The 16,608-nt window shown below is 44.3% G+C and overlaps 1 protein-coding gene across 1 annotated transcript in view; it reads left to right on the forward strand.

The window, feature by feature from the left end:
* The window catches only part of LOC124151151 (adenylate cyclase type 5-like), an 87,706-nt gene extending 72,225 nt beyond the window's left edge, over window positions 1-15,481 (forward strand). The window contains exons 8-20 of the mRNA XM_048382978.1: window positions 322-437; window positions 1,143-1,299; window positions 1,987-2,084; window positions 3,312-3,396; window positions 4,329-4,445; window positions 4,877-5,038; window positions 5,744-5,919; window positions 7,021-7,162; window positions 9,211-9,330; window positions 10,645-10,791; window positions 12,582-12,783; window positions 14,264-14,388; window positions 15,190-15,481. Of these exons, the coding sequence (XP_048238935.1) occupies window positions 322-437; window positions 1,143-1,299; window positions 1,987-2,084; window positions 3,312-3,396; window positions 4,329-4,445; window positions 4,877-5,038; window positions 5,744-5,919; window positions 7,021-7,162; window positions 9,211-9,330; window positions 10,645-10,791; window positions 12,582-12,783; window positions 14,264-14,388; window positions 15,190-15,336 (1,794 nt within the window). The 3' untranslated portion in view covers window positions 15,337-15,481. The remainder of the gene's footprint in view (window positions 1-321; window positions 438-1,142; window positions 1,300-1,986; window positions 2,085-3,311; window positions 3,397-4,328; window positions 4,446-4,876; window positions 5,039-5,743; window positions 5,920-7,020; window positions 7,163-9,210; window positions 9,331-10,644; window positions 10,792-12,581; window positions 12,784-14,263; window positions 14,389-15,189) is intronic.
* Window positions 15,482-16,608: the final 1,127 nt, after the last annotated feature.

Consider the following 16,608-nt stretch of genomic DNA (forward strand, 5'->3'; position numbering starts at 1 on the left):
AGTGATGCTGGTGGCCCAGTAGTCTAAGATGACGATAGTCATGGGTTTAAATCTCCATCTGCAAGGTCGTCACTTGGTTTGTCTGCACCATGCCTACACTCGTGGGTTTCACTTATGCGAATTCCACGGATGCATGACTTCAGACTTTCACTCACTCATTCAATAAATTGTTTAACAGTGTTATTCGTCATTTGTAGGTCTGTTCAGCGAACATCTTCCCGAGGCAAGGGAAACATGTTCAGTGAAACATTAGCTTAACTTTTGAACTTAACATTAGCTTATGTTTGAAATATAAATTCCATGTGAGTGTTTTCTCTGCAGAAGGTGGCAGCAGCGTCCAGTGGGAACAGCCCGGGGAACATGTCCAACTCCAATGTCGGCAAAGAGCTGAAGATGATGGGGTATAACGCCAACCCCAATGCTGGCATTCACCATAAGTAGGTCACCACCACTGCCATTAAGTCACCACCACCGCGAGGTCACCAATAGTGCCATTTAGTCACCAATAGCACTATTAAGTCACCAACACCGCCATGTCACCAATAGTGCCATTTTGTCACCAATAGGGCCTTTTAGTCACCATTAGTGCCTTTTAGTCATCAATAGTGCCATTTAGTCACCAATAGCGCCATTTAGTCACCAATACCTCTATTAAGTCCCCAACTCCGCCATTAAGTCACCAAGATGTAATGCCATTATCACACTTTGTTTGGGAACAGAGTCTCTCTAAATCTGACCCTTTTCATTATTGATCCGTGAAGATCCAGAGTAGAATAGGTCTTCAGCAACCAATTCTTACTGTAAAAGGCCATTTTGTTTGTCGTAAGAGGCAACTAAAGGGATCGGGTGGACAGACTTGCTGACTTAGTTGATGTATGTCTTTGTATTCCAATTGCGTGGATCGATCTCATGATGTCAGTCAGTGGATTGTCTGGTCCAGACTCGATTATATAAAGACTGCCTTCATGATCATATAGCTGGAATATTGCTGAGTGCGGTGTCAAACAATAAACAAACAACCAAACTTTTCATTATCACTCTGACTCACTCACTCACTCACTCACTCACTCACTCACTCACTCACTCACTCACTCACTCACTCACTCGCTCGCTCACTCACTCACTCACTCACTCACCCACAGACTCGGCATCGGAGACAACCATGAAGCAAAGACCCCGGAGGAGGAGGTCAACGAATATCTGGGTCGCGCCATTGATGCTCGGAGCATCGACCGTCTACGCTCTGATCATGTGAAGGGCTTCTTCTTCACATTCCGGAAAAAGGACCTTGAAGAAAAGGTGCGAAAACAGATTTCATATGAACATTCCGTTGTTATGAAGTGTACGGTTGATAATACCATCATATTGTCTGTATCATGTGAGAAGTAATGCAGAAATCATGAGAATCTGACGATTCTACTTCCTCAACCAACAGATTCGGGTGATTTCTCCGACTCAGTCCATGATATGGTGGATTTATGATTTCTCTATAATTTTGCATAATGACCCATAGTTGTGTCAGTTTTACTGGTTGAGAATGTACGTGCAGAATGGTCAGTGAATTCCTGGTGCGGAATCAACTTCAAGAGCAATAACATATGTCATCAACATCAATATTAACAGCAAAACAACGAAAAAGATTGTTTAGGTTTAGATTCAAAGCCAGTCTCCATGGAATAATTGTTTGAATATTGGAACTTGCTTATGTTGAAAGGATAAAAAAAAGTGCTGAGTTAGCCTAAGTCCTCTGTTGGTCGTTTGTTGTAATGTCATCTTGTTGTAAAGTCCAGATTGGTTTATTCATCTGCTGTTGCTAGTGCATGTGTTCACAGCAAACCACCCACACACTTCACCACTCAGTATGTACTGTGAATCATGCTGCATTCTCACTCTCACTCTGACGCACATCACAGCTGAGTTGGCAGTGTGTATTAACTGCACCTTGATAAGGATGCACTTGGAAATATATGTCTGTATTTGTTGCAGTACCGCAAAGTCCGAGACACCATGTTCACATCACATCTGGCCTGTGTGTTCCTCGTCCTCATCCTCATCTGTGCTGTACAGCTTACCATCATTCCAAGGTAGGGGATAACATCTTACCAGCATTCAAAGGTAGGGGATAACATCTTACCATCATTCCAAGGTAGGGGATAACATCTTACCAGCATGCCAAGGTAGATCATCTTACCATCATACCAAGGGAGGGGGTAACATCTTACCAGCATGCCAAGGTAGGGGATAACATCTTACCAGCATGCCAAGGTAGGGGATAACATCTTACCATCATTCCAAGGTAGGGGATAACATCTTACCATCATTCCAAGGTAGGGGATAACACCTTACCATCATTCCAAGGTAGGGGATAACATCTTACCATCATACCAAGGTAGGGGATCACAGCTTATCCTCATTCCAAGGTAGGGGATAACATCTTACCATCATTCCAAGGTAGGGGATAACATCTTACCAGCATGCCAAGGTAGGGGATAACATCTTACCAGCATGCCAAGGTAGATCATCTTACCATCATACCAAGGGAGGGGATAACATCTTACCAGCATGCAAAGGTAGGGGATAACAGCTTACCATCATTCCAAGGTAGGGGATAACATCTTACCAGCATGCCAAGGTAGGGGATAACATCTTACCATCATTCCAAGGTAGATCATCTTACCATCATACCAAGGGAGGGGATAACATCTTACCAGCATGCCAAGGTAGGGGATAACATCTTACCAGCATGCCAAGGTAGGGGATAACAGCTTACCGTTATTCGAAAGTAGGGGATAACAGCTTATCGTCATTCCAAGGTAGAACATCTTACCATCATACCAAGGGAGGGGATAACAGCTTACCATCATACCAAGGTAGGAGATAACAGCTAACCATCATACAAAGGTAGGGGATAAATCTTACCATCATTCCAAGGTAGGGGATAACATCTTACCATCATACCAAGGTAGGGGATAACATCTTACCATCATACCAAGGTAGGGGATCACAGCTTATCCTCATTCCAAGGTAGGGGATCACAGCTTATCCTCATTCCAAGGTAGGGGATAACATCTTACCATCATTCCAAGGTAGGGGATAACATCTTACCAGCATGCCAAGGTAGGGGATAACATCTTTCCAGCATGCCAAGGTAGGGGATAACATCTTACCATCATACCAAGGAAGGGGATAACAACTTACCATCATACCAAAGTAGGGGATAACAGCTTATCGTCATACCAAGGTAGAGGGTAATAGCTTTGATGACAACAAAAAAAGGCTGCTTGTCAGTTGATGTTTTCTGTTTGTTCCAGGACAGTGGTCATGCTTGGGGTGTATGTGTCTGGACTCCTGGTTGTCCTGGCTCTCTTCCTCCTGGTGCTCTGTGAAACCTGCTCGGTAAGTTGCTGGATCTATGTGTCAAGATTTGTGGCCCTCTCAGAAACCTCATTGGTAAGTTGCTGGCCCTCTCAGAAACCTGCTCGGTAAGTTGCTGGATCCAAGTGTCAAGATTTGTGGCCCTCTCAGAAACCTCCTCGGTAAGTTGCTGGATCTAAGTGTCAAGATTTGTGGCCCTCTCAGAAACCTCCTCGGTAAGTTGCTGGATCTAAGTGTCAAGATTTGAGGCCCTCTCTGAAACCTCCTCGGTAAGGTGCTGGATCTATGTGTCAAGATTTGAGGCCCTCTCTGAAACCTCCTCGGTAAGGTGCTGGATCTATGTGTCAAGATTTGTGGCCCTCTCAGAAACCTCATTGGTAAGTTGCTGGCCCTCTCAGAAACCTGCTTGGTAAGTTGCTGGATCTAAGTGTCAAGATTTGTGGCCCTCTCTGAAACCTCCTCGGTAAGTTGCTGGATTTCTGTGTCAAGATTTGTGGCCCTCTCAGAAACCTCCTCGGTAAGTTGTAGGATCTAAGTGTCAAGATTTGTGGCCCTCTCAGAAACCTCCTCGGTAAGTTGCTGGATCTAAGTGTCAAGATTTGTGGCCCTCTCTGAAACTTCCTTGGTAAGTTGCTGGATCTGAGTGTCAAGATTTGTGGCCCTCTGAAACCTCCTCGGTGAGTTGCTGGATCTATGTGTCAAGATTTGTGGCCCTCTCAGAAACTTCCTCGGTAAGTTGCTGGATCTATGTGTCAAGATTTGTGGCCTCCTCAGAAACCTCCTCGGTAAGTTGCTGGATCTGTGCATCAAACATTCCTGGCCCTGTCAGAAACCTTTACCAGCCTCCAGACTAGAATCTTCCACAAAAACATCTGTAAGCAAATGTTCCTTGTTTCCCCATGCTGCAGAGAAACAGTCAAGTTGGTCTCCACATCAACACCCTTATCTTTCAGTGCACCCCCAAGGGATTACGAGCTGTTGCCACCAAAATCGCCGTCAATCGCTGGCTGAACCAACTGGTTGCCATTGTGTCCGTCCTGATGGTCTATGCCTCGGCGTTCTGTGCCATGGTAAGAACACATCCCCGACTTCAAGTTTTCTGATGATGCAAATATAGGACATGTTTAGACAAAGGAAAGAAAGAAATATGTCTTTGCTGTGAATAACAATAAAACCCTTTTTGGGTATCGTTTGCTTGTCGCTTTTGGGATGCCTTTTCTTTTCGTAAGAGCTTTTTGACGACTAAATTGGGGATTCATTTCCAAGTTGTCTCGAGTCTCCAATCAACTTGTGATCTTCCTGGTGTTGTGACAGTACAAAAAGATAAAGAATTCTCTTTGATGTGTTTGTCTGAAATACATGAAATACCTTGGTTACAATGCCTTTTATACTGTGTAGTAACGTGGATTGTGAATGTTTTTCATTCTGTGTGTTTGCACCCAACATTCTGCATACCACCATGTCAGACATGTCTTTATTGTTGTGGACTTGTTCTGTCCAGTTGATGCTGAGCTCCCCACAGTTCCCGGAGTGTGTGGAGTCTTACCTTCACCTCAACAGCAGCAGCAACGGGAACCTGTCCATCATCTCCAAGGCAGCCATCACTCGCGAGTCTCACCTCTCCGTCTGCAACCCTGCTCAACCAACGTCTTTCTTCCCAGAGGTCAGTGACTGTGACAGGACATGAGATACCTGTGTCGGGAGACTGCAGGGGTAAAACGATACGCATAATGATATACAGGTCACGATTTGATTCATATCGTAACACACATATTTACGTCAATTCGCTTGGAAACTTCTTACTATAAATATTTCAGGGCAGGTTCATAAGGTTCATTGTTCGTAACAGCTATTTGTAGTTAATTACAACACATTTGTGAAATTTAACTGACGAAACGCTGTTTTTTTTAAACGAGTAGTAATTTATTTTAGCAAGTGTATCGTGTTGTATTGATACAGAAAAAAACGTACAGTGTGTCGTATTGTCACATGAAAACTCACGATGCACTGGTCTATCGTTTCACCCTAAGGGGACGGGATATAAGGTACCTGTGTCGGTAGATGATATCAACCGCTGGTTTGTCAAATTGAGAGTAGCGGCTGGGTGGCCTAATGGTTAAGGTCTTTGTTCATCACACCAAAAGCCCAGGTTCTATTCTCCGCCGTGTATTCCTGGGCTGATTCATGTACTATTGCTGGCTGGGGGGGGGGGGGGGGGGGGGACAATCAACATTGTCCTTATGAAAATTCTTTTGTTCAAATTGTTCAGTCACATTTGGCAAGGTGTGCTGCAGTTGTCAGGGTAATCTGTCCGCCTGATGTCATTATCTTCAAGATATGTAATCGAGGCTTTGCACTATTATTCCAGTACTTCACATTCTGCGTGATCATGTCGATGATCTCCATGGCGGTGTTTCTTCAAGCCACCAGTATTGTCAAGATGGTTCTCTTCATATCCATGACGGCCATCTACCTGCTGGTGGCACAACTCTTCTACGCCAACATTTTCGACAACCGTGACCTGCTGCTGAGGGCTTCATCAGGGTAGGTCATCCCCAGGGTTCTGTAGGTCGTCCCCAGGGTTCTGTAGGTCGTCCCCAGGGTTCTGTAGGTCATCCCCAGGGTTCTGTAGGTCATCCCCAGGGTTCTGTAGTTCATCCCCAGGGTTCTGTTGGTCATCCCCAGGGTTCTGTAGGTTGTCCCCAGGGTTCTGTAGGTCATCCCCAGGGTTCTGTAGGTCGTCCCCAGGGTTCTGTAGGTTGTCCCCAGGGTTCTGTAGGTCATCCCCAGGGTTCTGTAGGTCGTCCCCAGGGTTCTGTAGGTCATCCCCAGGGTTCTGTAGGTCGTCCCCAGGGTTCTGTAGGTCAGCTCCAGGGTTCTGTAGGTCGTCCCCAGGGTTCTGTAGGTCACCGCCAGGGTTCTGTAGGTCATCCCCAGGGTTCTGTAGGTGGTCCTAAAGGTTCTGTAGGTCACCGCCAGGGTTCTGTAGGTCGTCCCCAGGGTTCTGTAGGTCGTCCCCAGGGTTCTGCGGATCGTCCCCAGGGTTCTGTAGGTCGTCCCCAGGGTTCTGTAGGTCGTCCGCAGGGTTCTGTAGGTCGTCCCCAGGGTTCTGTAGGTTGTCCCCAGGGTTCTGTAGGTTGTCCCCAGGGTTCTGTAGGTCGTCCCCAGGGTTCTGTAGGTCATCCCCAGGGTTCTGTAGGTCGTCCCCAGGGTTCTGTAGGTTGTCCCCAGGGTTCTGTAGGTCGTCCCCAGGGTTCTGTAGGTCGTCCCCAGGGTTCTGTAGTTCATCCCCAGGGTTCTGTAGGTCGTCCCCAGGGTTCTGTAGGTTGTCCCCAGGGTACTGTAGGTCGTCCCCAGGGTTCTGTAGGTCGTCCCCAGGGTTCTGTAGGTAGTCCTCAGGCTTCTCTAGGTCGTCCCCAGGGTTCTCTAAGTAGTCCCCTGAGTGTGTCAGTGACCAAGAAGATGTATTGTTGATTAAATATATTTGTTTGCTGCTAACTGTACAGTACTGTTGCCATGGTGATGCCTATAGATGGCTAGGTTGCTGTGGCCAGGACAATATATAATTTATTTGATCTACTTGTTTGTCTCTAACTCTACTGTTGCCATGGTGATGCCTATAGATGGCTCTGTTTCTTTGGCCAGGAAGGACATGTCCTCCCCGACGTCGTCCATCTCGCTGCGTTGGGAGATGATCGTGATTCTGCTGGTGTTCTGCATCGTTCTGTTCGTCCATGCTCAGCAGGTGGAGTCTACTGCCAGGTTGGATTTCCTCTGGAAGGTTCAGGTACGTGTGCAGAATTGTGTCCCTTTGTCATGTCAGGATATGCTGATCCTTAACTTGAATCCCAGTCTTTCTTCCCCCTAAAGCTGACAAGTCATGGTGTAACTGAAATATTGTTCAGTGCAAAGCAGGGTTATGACTAACTCACTCTCGCACTATTCTAATGCACAGGATGATGTTGCTCATGCCATCCATCACTGGTTTGTCTGGTTCAGACTCAAGGGTTTACACGTCATGTGATATAGGTGGAATATTGCTTACTGTGGTATAAAACATCATGCACATTCTGACACGTTTCCGCTGAATACCTAGAGTTACGGGGATGCACAGAATTAGTAATCATGTCCGTCCTGCAATCCTGAATGTTGTATCTCCTACAGTCAGCTATGTTATGATGGCCAGAGAAGCTCTCCAATGTTTCTCTTGATATATTAACATTTAGCAGTAATTCGCTAGATGGGTTTATAAGCAGCATTTATTTTACATCCCACCATTTATTCGCTCTATAAGTAAGTCTGCTTTACTTTAAACAGGCAAAACTCACCTCGCACATGTAATCCCCCATTTACTTCCGTATTCACCAGCAACCGGCAATTACACCACTTCCATCAATTCACGGGCCCTACGTCACTTTCTCTGCCCTACGTCACTTTCTCTGCCCTATGTCACTTTCTCTGCCCTACGTTACTTTCTCTGCCCTACGTCACTTTCTCTGCCCTACGTCACTTTCTCTGCCCTATGTCACTTTCTCTGCCCTACGTCTCTTTCCCTGCCCTACGTCACTTTCTCTGCCCTATGTCACTCTCTCTGCCCTACGTCTCTTTCTCTGCCCTACGTCACTTTCTCTGCCCTACGTCACTTTCTCTGCCCTACGTCACTTTCTCTGCCCTACGTCTCTTTCTCTGCCCTATGTCACTTTCTCTGCCCTACGTCTCTTTCTCTGCCCTACGTCTCTTTCTCTGCCCTATGTTACTTTCTCTGCCCTACGTTACTTTCTCTGCCCTACGTCACTTTCTCTGCCCTACGTCTCTTTCCCTGCCCTACGTCACTTTCTCTGCCCTATGTCACTCTCTCTGCCCTACGTCACTTTCTTTGCCCTATGTCACTTTCTCTGCCCTACGTCACTTTCTCTGCCCTACGTCACTTTCTCTGCCCTACGTCTCTTTCTCTGCGTCACTTATCTCGATGAGATATCGCTTGATCTCACCCAAGTGACACATCCTGTGGAAGTAGGTTTTGGATGAAAAAAATAAAACACTGTTCCAGACTCATTTATCCAAAGTTTGTGTTTGATGAAAAAATTCATAAACTGTTTCGCATTTACCATTAGAAAAAACCCTTTGTTGTACATCATTAAAAGGATGTATTATGACATTTAACTTTGTAAGGAAACCATGTTGAGGTGCATGCGGTAGAAGACGTGTGTGTGTGTTTGGTAACCCCACAAGAAAAGGCACTTGCTTATCCAGTAGGAGATTTGCATGGCAGACATCACCTTCCCATCATGCACCACCACAAGGGAGCATTAATTATTTAGATTCTGCCACACTGTGTCTAATATGATATGGACTTGTAGGTAATGGGAAGACATTCTAACCATGCCTCAATCATGACAGACATCACCTTCCCATCATGCACCACCACAAGGGAGCATTAATTATTTAGATTCTGCCACCCTGTGTCTAATATGATAAGGACTTGTAGGTAATGGGAAGACATTCTAACCATGCCTCAATCATGACAGACATCACTTTCCCATCATGCACCACCACAAGGGAGCATTAATTATTTAGATTCTGCCACCCTGTGTCTAATATGATAAGGACTTGTAGGTAATGGGAAGACATTCTAACCATGCCTCAATCATGGCAGACAACACTCCCATCATGCATGAACACGAGGGAGCATCAATTATCTAGAGACTCTTACACCATGTCTTCTCTGTCTTGAATCTATCATACCATGTCCTCAGATAATGAATGACAAGAATGTTAGGTTGTAGTTGATTGTCAGATGGCCAGATTTCATACTGTAATATTTTTTGTTGCTAGGCAACAGAAGAAATGGAGGAGATGGAAAGCCTCCGAGCGTACAACCTGCGCCTCTTGTCCAACATCCTGCCCCTGAACGTGGCCCAGCACTTCCTCAACAGTCAGTTCAAGAAGGACGAGGTACAGGAGAAATACCATAAGTTGATATCTCACCAGGACAGTATATGTTACTCCAAATAGAATTCCCCTGGGGAATCTGGATTAGAATAGGTCCCAAGCAACCTTTGCTTGTTGGATGGGGGGATTAGGGGATCAGACCCAGTGACTTGGTTGATTGCTTGTCTTCGTACTCCGATGGCGTGGATCGTTGCTCACAATATCAATCACTGGATTGTCTGGTCAAGACTTATTTACAGACCGCTGTCATAAAGCTGGAATATTGCTGAGTGCAGTGTTAAACAAACAAACAAACAAAAGTAATTGGAATAAGGCTGTTTCAGTTCCACTTCAAGGGATTTCTAAAGCTCTGTGTTCCCCATCATATGTATGTGAGATTGTGTGTCAGTGTACCGCTACGATATTTGGATCATTGCTCGTGTTATCAACCTCTGGTTTAAGTGGTCCAGCTTTATTGACCAGCAGATGTGATGTTATCTTCAATCACAAAGTCTCTCAAACATGGTTCAGAGGGACGAGGAGTTAAAGGATCAGATTCACTGTGCAGAGTTATGTCCCTTAGCTGCAGAGTTATGTCCCTTCTCTGATCATTGGTTCTTATGATCCTTGTTTTGTCAGTATCACTATGGATGTGCAGTGTTATACACTCCACTACTCACTGTCTTTCTCGTGGGGATTCTCGAGGAGAACCAGTCCACAGTAACAAATGCTTGTTGTAAGTTTTCACAAAAGATTTGTAGGGTGGTCAGATTTTCACATGGCTCTGTTATCAAGCCCTGATGATGTCGACATTTGGTTGTAAGGCCTTTTGACTTTGCTCCTTCACCATGCCCTGTTGGCATGGACGTTTGGTAGTAAGGCCTTTTGATTTGCCCGATGATGTGGATATTTTGTGGTCAGCCTTGTTGATCTGGTTCAGTGATTAGTTCATCAGACTTTCAGTGATTAGTTCATCAGACTTTCAGTCATTAGTTCATCAGACTTTCAGTGATTAATTCATCAGACTTTCAGTCATTAGTTCATCAGACATTCAGTGATAAGTTCATCAGACTTTCAGTCATTAGTTCATCAGACTTCCAGTCACTAGTTCATCAGACTTTCAGTCATTAGTTCATCAGACTTTCAGTCATTAGTTCATCAGACTTTCAGTCATTAGTTCATCAGACTTTCAGTCATTAGTTCATCAGACTTTAAGTGACAAGTTCATCAGACTTTCAGTTATTAGTTCATCACACTTGACTATTTACTGACAGCTGTGACGCAGCTGTAATAGTGCTGACTGTACGTCACATTCCCTCACTGTGTGTTGTGCTTCAGGAGCTGTACTACAAGGCCTGCGAGAACACGGGTGTGATGTTCGCTTCCATCACCAACTTCTCCGAGTTCTACATGGAGCTGGAAGGCAACAACGAGGGGGTGGAGTGTCTCCGCCTGCTCAACGAGATCATTGCTGACTTTGATGAGGTAAGCATCACATACGTTGCTAATGTGATGATGAGATATTACAAAAACGTTTTCTATTTAAGATACCAATAATGAGAGACCAGGCTTTGGTCAACTGAGCGTCTTAGACGTGGTTTTCAGTTTCCCACAATGCACTATTGCCAACATCAATACCTAGACTGGAAATGAACTCCAGAACACGGGGTCAGTAACTGGAGTAAGCACTACAAAGCAAATGTCACTCTCTGTTGTCATGCCAGCCTAAGTGCTGTTTAAATAGGAGTGTTTTGCCAGTCTAAGTGCTGTTTAAGTAGGAGTGTTTCGCCAGTCTAAGTTCTGTTTAAGTAGGAGTGTTTCGCCAGTATAAGTGCTGTTTAAGTATGTGTGTTTCGCCAGTCTACGCCAGTATGGCTTGTTATTGTGAATGTGCTGTTGGACAGCTTTCTATTGTTGACGTACTATGGGGCATTGAGTTGCCTCCCTTTGACTTGCCTCGTTTCGGTTTTGGGTCTGCCTGGTTCTGAATAAAAGTCAAGTCGTGTTAACGATCGTCTCGTGTCCTGGTTGGTTTGCTTGATACAGTCAATGCCTAACACTTGCACTAAGTGCTGTTTAAGTAGGAGTGTTTCGCCTGTCTAAGTGCTGTTTAAGTTGGAGTGTTTCGCCAGTCTAAATGCTGTTTAAGTAGGAGTGTTTCGCCAGTCTAACTGCTGTTTAAGTAGGAGTGTTTCGCCAGTCTAAGAACTGTTAAAGTAGGAGTGTTACACAAGTCGTAGTGTTATTTAAGTAGAGTGTTATGCAAGTCTAAGTGCTGTTAAAGTGTGGGTGTGGTCACTGGCCATGTGCTGTTTAAGTTGAAGTGCTGTTGTAGTCTACGTGCTTGATCATGATGCCAGATGATTCAGTCTTTCCTGAGTTACGATTGTCCGGTTTAGAACACGCACCCTGCCACCTATGATGGTTGTACCCCGATGGCGAGGATCATTGCTCTCAGTATCAATCACTGGATTGTCTGGTCCAGACTTGATTATTTACAGACTGCTGATATACAGGTTACACACAACCAAATGTTTTCCCATAGACTTCTATAGTAATGTTATATATTTTTTTAAAAATAACTAAGCATTCAACAGCTATTACCTGTACGTGTGTGCACAGTTTGGCCTTAGAGCAGCAATAAAAAAATAAATAATGACTAGCTTAGCCAGCTCCTTTTCCGAGTACCGGAAGCTAAACACACCACCCCAAGTTTCGCGCCAAATGTCACCTACTTGAAAATAGCTGTGGTCACATTCAGCATAAGTCATCATGTTGAAAAAGACAGTACAAAATATAGAAAAACATGGTCAGTTTTAATAACTGGATGGATGTACATTTGAAAGACATAAAAATCTTACAGAATATCCTCTAATCACAGCCTGCAGATGTCTCTCGATCTGCACTGAAGGCTCCCTACGAAAACCGCACTGTCCAAACTGGTTCTGATTTGGTGTAGTAGAACCTACAGCTGGAATATTGCTTGATGTGGCATTAAACCACAAACAGACAAACACCACCGCTAGGGTCTGGCTGTTGTGGGAACATGTCAGTCTTAAATCCCCTGTGGTCATTTCATTTCATGCTCTTACAGATTCTGGGTCAGTGGGGTAGCCTTGTGGTTAGAGCGTTCGCTCGTCATGACGAAGAACCGGGTTCAATTCCCCACTTGTGTACAATGTGTGAAGCCCTTTTCTAGTGTCCCCCGCCGTGATATTCCTGAAATATTCCTAAAAGCAGCGTAAAACCATACTCACTCACTTCCTCACTTGCAGATTCTGGAGGAGGAGCGTTTCCACTGTATTGAGAAGATCAAGACCATCGGTCAGACGTACATGGCTGCGTCAGGCCTCACACCTGAGACACAGTTCCCCGACATGAGACACGTGATCGCCATATCGGACTATGCCATTGCTATCAGGTCACAGCTGCAGTACGTCAATCAACATTCCTTCAACAACTTCAAGATGAGAGTTGGTGAGAAACTACTGATTATTATTATTATTATTAAATAATGCAAAGATTTCCGCCATTTTCATTGGCCCGAGAAGCGGTCACATTTCATCTGACAGAAGCACATATCAACGGAGGTCTGATGATACATATTTTTCAGGGAATTATCATTTTCAGAAGCTTGTGCCAGGGTCACAGGAGGTCAAGTTGTCTAAGGCGTCGCAATTTGCTGGCAGAGTTGCATCTTGGCAACATGCCAGAAACCTCTGATTGTGGGTTCTAATCCTAGTTCCCCTAATGTTGTTTCTAGGTTTGTTAGCAACATACCCGTGGCGGTAGGTTTCACCGAAGTGGTAAACGTCTGAGACCTGTATCACTTCGGGCTTTCCTCCCACATCAAGCTGCAACACAGTGATATAACTAGAATACTGTTGGAAGCCCGCGGAAGGAGAGTAGTGGAACAGACTGAAGGTTTCTGTAACTGGGGGCTTCTGTAACTGAGGGCTTCTGTAACTAAGGGCTTCTGTAACTAAGGGCTTCTGTAACTGAGGGCTTCTGTAACTGATAATGCCCTGAAATATACCATTACTGTTATTATAGCTAAAATACCCGTGAAGATCCGGTGTAGAATAGGTCTTCAGCAACCCATATTTGCCGTAAAAGGCGGCAATGCTTGTTGTAAAAGGCGACTAACGGGATCGGGTGGTCAGGCTCGCTGACTTCTTTGATACATGTCATCGATCCCAACTGCGTGGATCGATGCTCATGATGTCTATCACTGGATTGTCTGGTCCAAACTCGATTATTTTACAGACCGCCGTCATATAGCTGGAATATTGCTGAGTGCGGCGTTAAACAACAAACAATATTATAGCTAAGGTGGATAGCGAACATGAACAAGACAACAAACAGCAGCATACGTTAAGTGGCTGTATTAATAAACGGAGGTCACTATTTACAAATAGAAATGCATCGAACATAATATAGCATGACATCACAAGAATCAAGAAAGGTGACACCAATGACGTTACAAAACAGAAGAATAGATAGCAGCCTGTCGTTAGGGAATGCGCGGGCCGCTATCACATTTCACTGGCCCACAGATTTATGATCACAAGCTGGCATTTCTAGGATAAATCTGATCATTTTAGCTGTAATTTACGGTATTGACTTTTGTTACTGAAAATAGTGAAGTGGTATCACACAAAGCCACTCAGATCTCTCCTTTTCTTAGAACCTCCTGACAATATTGTAGCTAACATTGTTTTATATGTTAATCTACTTTTGTCTCTTTTTTATGTTATAAAACAATTATAGGCTTTATATGAGGTCAGTACCTGGTTTTGTGGACCCGAGTTCAAAGTCAGTAATACATTGGTTTTGTAGAAAATGTAAATGGCTCTTATCTGTGTGATTTTGCAGCTTTCTTCGCACATAGCGTTGCCAGGCTGTAAAAGACCCTACTTTATCCCTGTAAATTCACTGTGTTAAACCTTCTGCCCAGGTATCAACATGGGACCTGTGGTGTCTGGCGTGATCGGCGCTCGCAAACCTCACTACGACATCTGGGGCAACTCCGTCAACATCGCTAGTAGGATGGACAGCACGGGCGTCCCAGATAAGATACAGGTCAGTCTACATCAGTGATAAGTAGGGCCATCTTAGTGACCCTCATGTGGTAGGTTCCTCGGTAGAAAAGGTTTTGAAAGTTTGGTGGCAGCAAGTGGTGGCTTTATTGAGTGAGGTGAGATTGGGACTGATGGGATGGCATCGTACCCAGGTGAAATGCAAGTCTGCTCATAGTATATACTTCTGGTTTGTATGACCCAAACAAGACTCACTCACTCACTCACTCACTCACTCCTAGTTAGCCTAGTGGTTTAAGCATTTGCTCGTCATGCTGAAGACCCGGGTTCGATTCCCAACTTGGGTACAATGTGTGAAGCTCAATTGTGGTGTCTCCTGCCGTGATATTGCTGGAATATTGCGAAAAGCGGCGTAAAACCATACTCACTCACCCATGTCTCTCATGAAAAATTAAGAATCAATGTCACGCATCTGGCTCCTTGTTCATAGATTTCTTCCAGCACAGTTGCTACGCAGAGTTGCCTCCCTTAGGTGTGTCATGCCAGTTCAAATCCCTGATTATGATCTTTGGTTTACCCATACCTGTGGGTTTCACTGTTGTGGTAAAACCTCGGGGAGTTTTCATGTCATTGCTGTTATTTCCAATCAGTGATTAACGCACATTAACTTCTGACTCAGAACAACTATCATTATTACATATTTACAGAACTGTTGTTCAAACTGCGGTTATGTCTGCTATTTGTACTTGTTAGGATAATATTTTCTTGTTCCAGTTTTTCTTGTTCTGTTCCAATGAAATATCCACTTCTCATAACTTGCATTCATGTCTCTGTGCTGCTGCAGGTAACGCAAGATGTCTTCACGTTGCTGTCAGAAAGAGGCTACTCTCTGGAGTGCCGTGGTATTGTCAAGGTCAAGGGCAAAGGGGACATGATGACCTACTTCTTGATGGCCCCGCCCAACCAGAAAACAGAAGACACGAAAGTTTGAATACATTTATACAAGGGGACTGTTACAACTGTTACCATGGAAACAAGGGAAAGTTAGAAAAGACTGGTCTGGAAAAGTTTCGACTGAGAACAAGGGAACAATTTGTGATCAACAAACTCAGGAGGCCATGTCTGGCTGTGGACTCTGGACAGGTTTGGGCTGCTCCAGTCCTCCTCAGCATGTCAGCAATGGCCACCTTGTGCCTCTTGAGTCTTCTCCCACTCTGTCAAATATCAACAACCCTACATGTCAAATAACTTGTCAAATATTGTCAAATACTGTCAAAAAGTGAATCAAAATCCTTGTCGAACAGGTTGAAGATAAATGTGTCAAAGACTTTACGTCAGTCACAGACCTTGCAAAGGAGTATGCTGAAAACCAATCAGAAGCTACCTTGACCGTGATGATGCGTTTATGAAAAAATATAGGTGCTTCTTGCAAAACGTGTTTGTATGAAGAAGAAAGATAACAGCATGACACTTGTGCCACATGCCAAGAAGTAAATCTGGTCTCTCGTACCACCCATGCCAAAAAAGAAGTCTTCAATGGTCATATCTGAATATTATTCAAGTCTCATTTCTTTTGGCCCTTGAGCAGGTTCTTCACAATAATCAAGCATGTTTTATGCTAAACTTTGTCAGTACAAATGAATGGACGGCACACTGTACACTGTACGGAAAACTGCCAATGTGAAGCCACCATTAGCCAGTAGATGCCAGTGCTGGTCCTATGTGGATATTGTTGAGCCAGTGCTATTGGAGTCTTTCTGTCTGAGAAACAAAAATTTATATACTGAAGTATGGGATATGCTGACATGGACAAAGCAGAGTCTCATGTCTACTGCTTCCTGTATTTTTAGTGGTTGTCAAGAGAGCTGTGACAGGGGTTACCGTCCTTGAAGTCACAATGGTGCCTTGTCATTGAATTCATTAGGTTTGTAAACACACACCAGGTCCAAGGTATGCATATATCTGACTGGTCACTGATTGTACATTGTGAAGAGAAGAGACAACATTCATACCTGTGTTAGTATCTCAGCAAATCAGATTGAAAATGTGGTGAAAAATCAGCAGAATATTTGTTGTTGTTTTTCAGGGGGTGGGGATTTGTGTGACAGTTGTGAAATGGGATGTGTCAATACAGTGTGAAGTTTATCATGAAGTGTATCATTCTGTTTTATATGTGAAACAGTGGGTATTGTTTCAGCCTTAGGCAGAAATGTAGATACAGTAAAAGTATGATACAATTTGTGGCCTTATAAAAATCTTAGTA

The sequence above is a fragment of the Haliotis rufescens genome, unplaced genomic scaffold (assembly GCF_023055435.1).
Source record: "Haliotis rufescens isolate VD_foot unplaced genomic scaffold, xgHalRufe1.0.p SCAF_43, whole genome shotgun sequence".
NCBI classification, from domain to species: domain Eukaryota; kingdom Metazoa; phylum Mollusca; class Gastropoda; order Lepetellida; family Haliotidae; genus Haliotis; species Haliotis rufescens.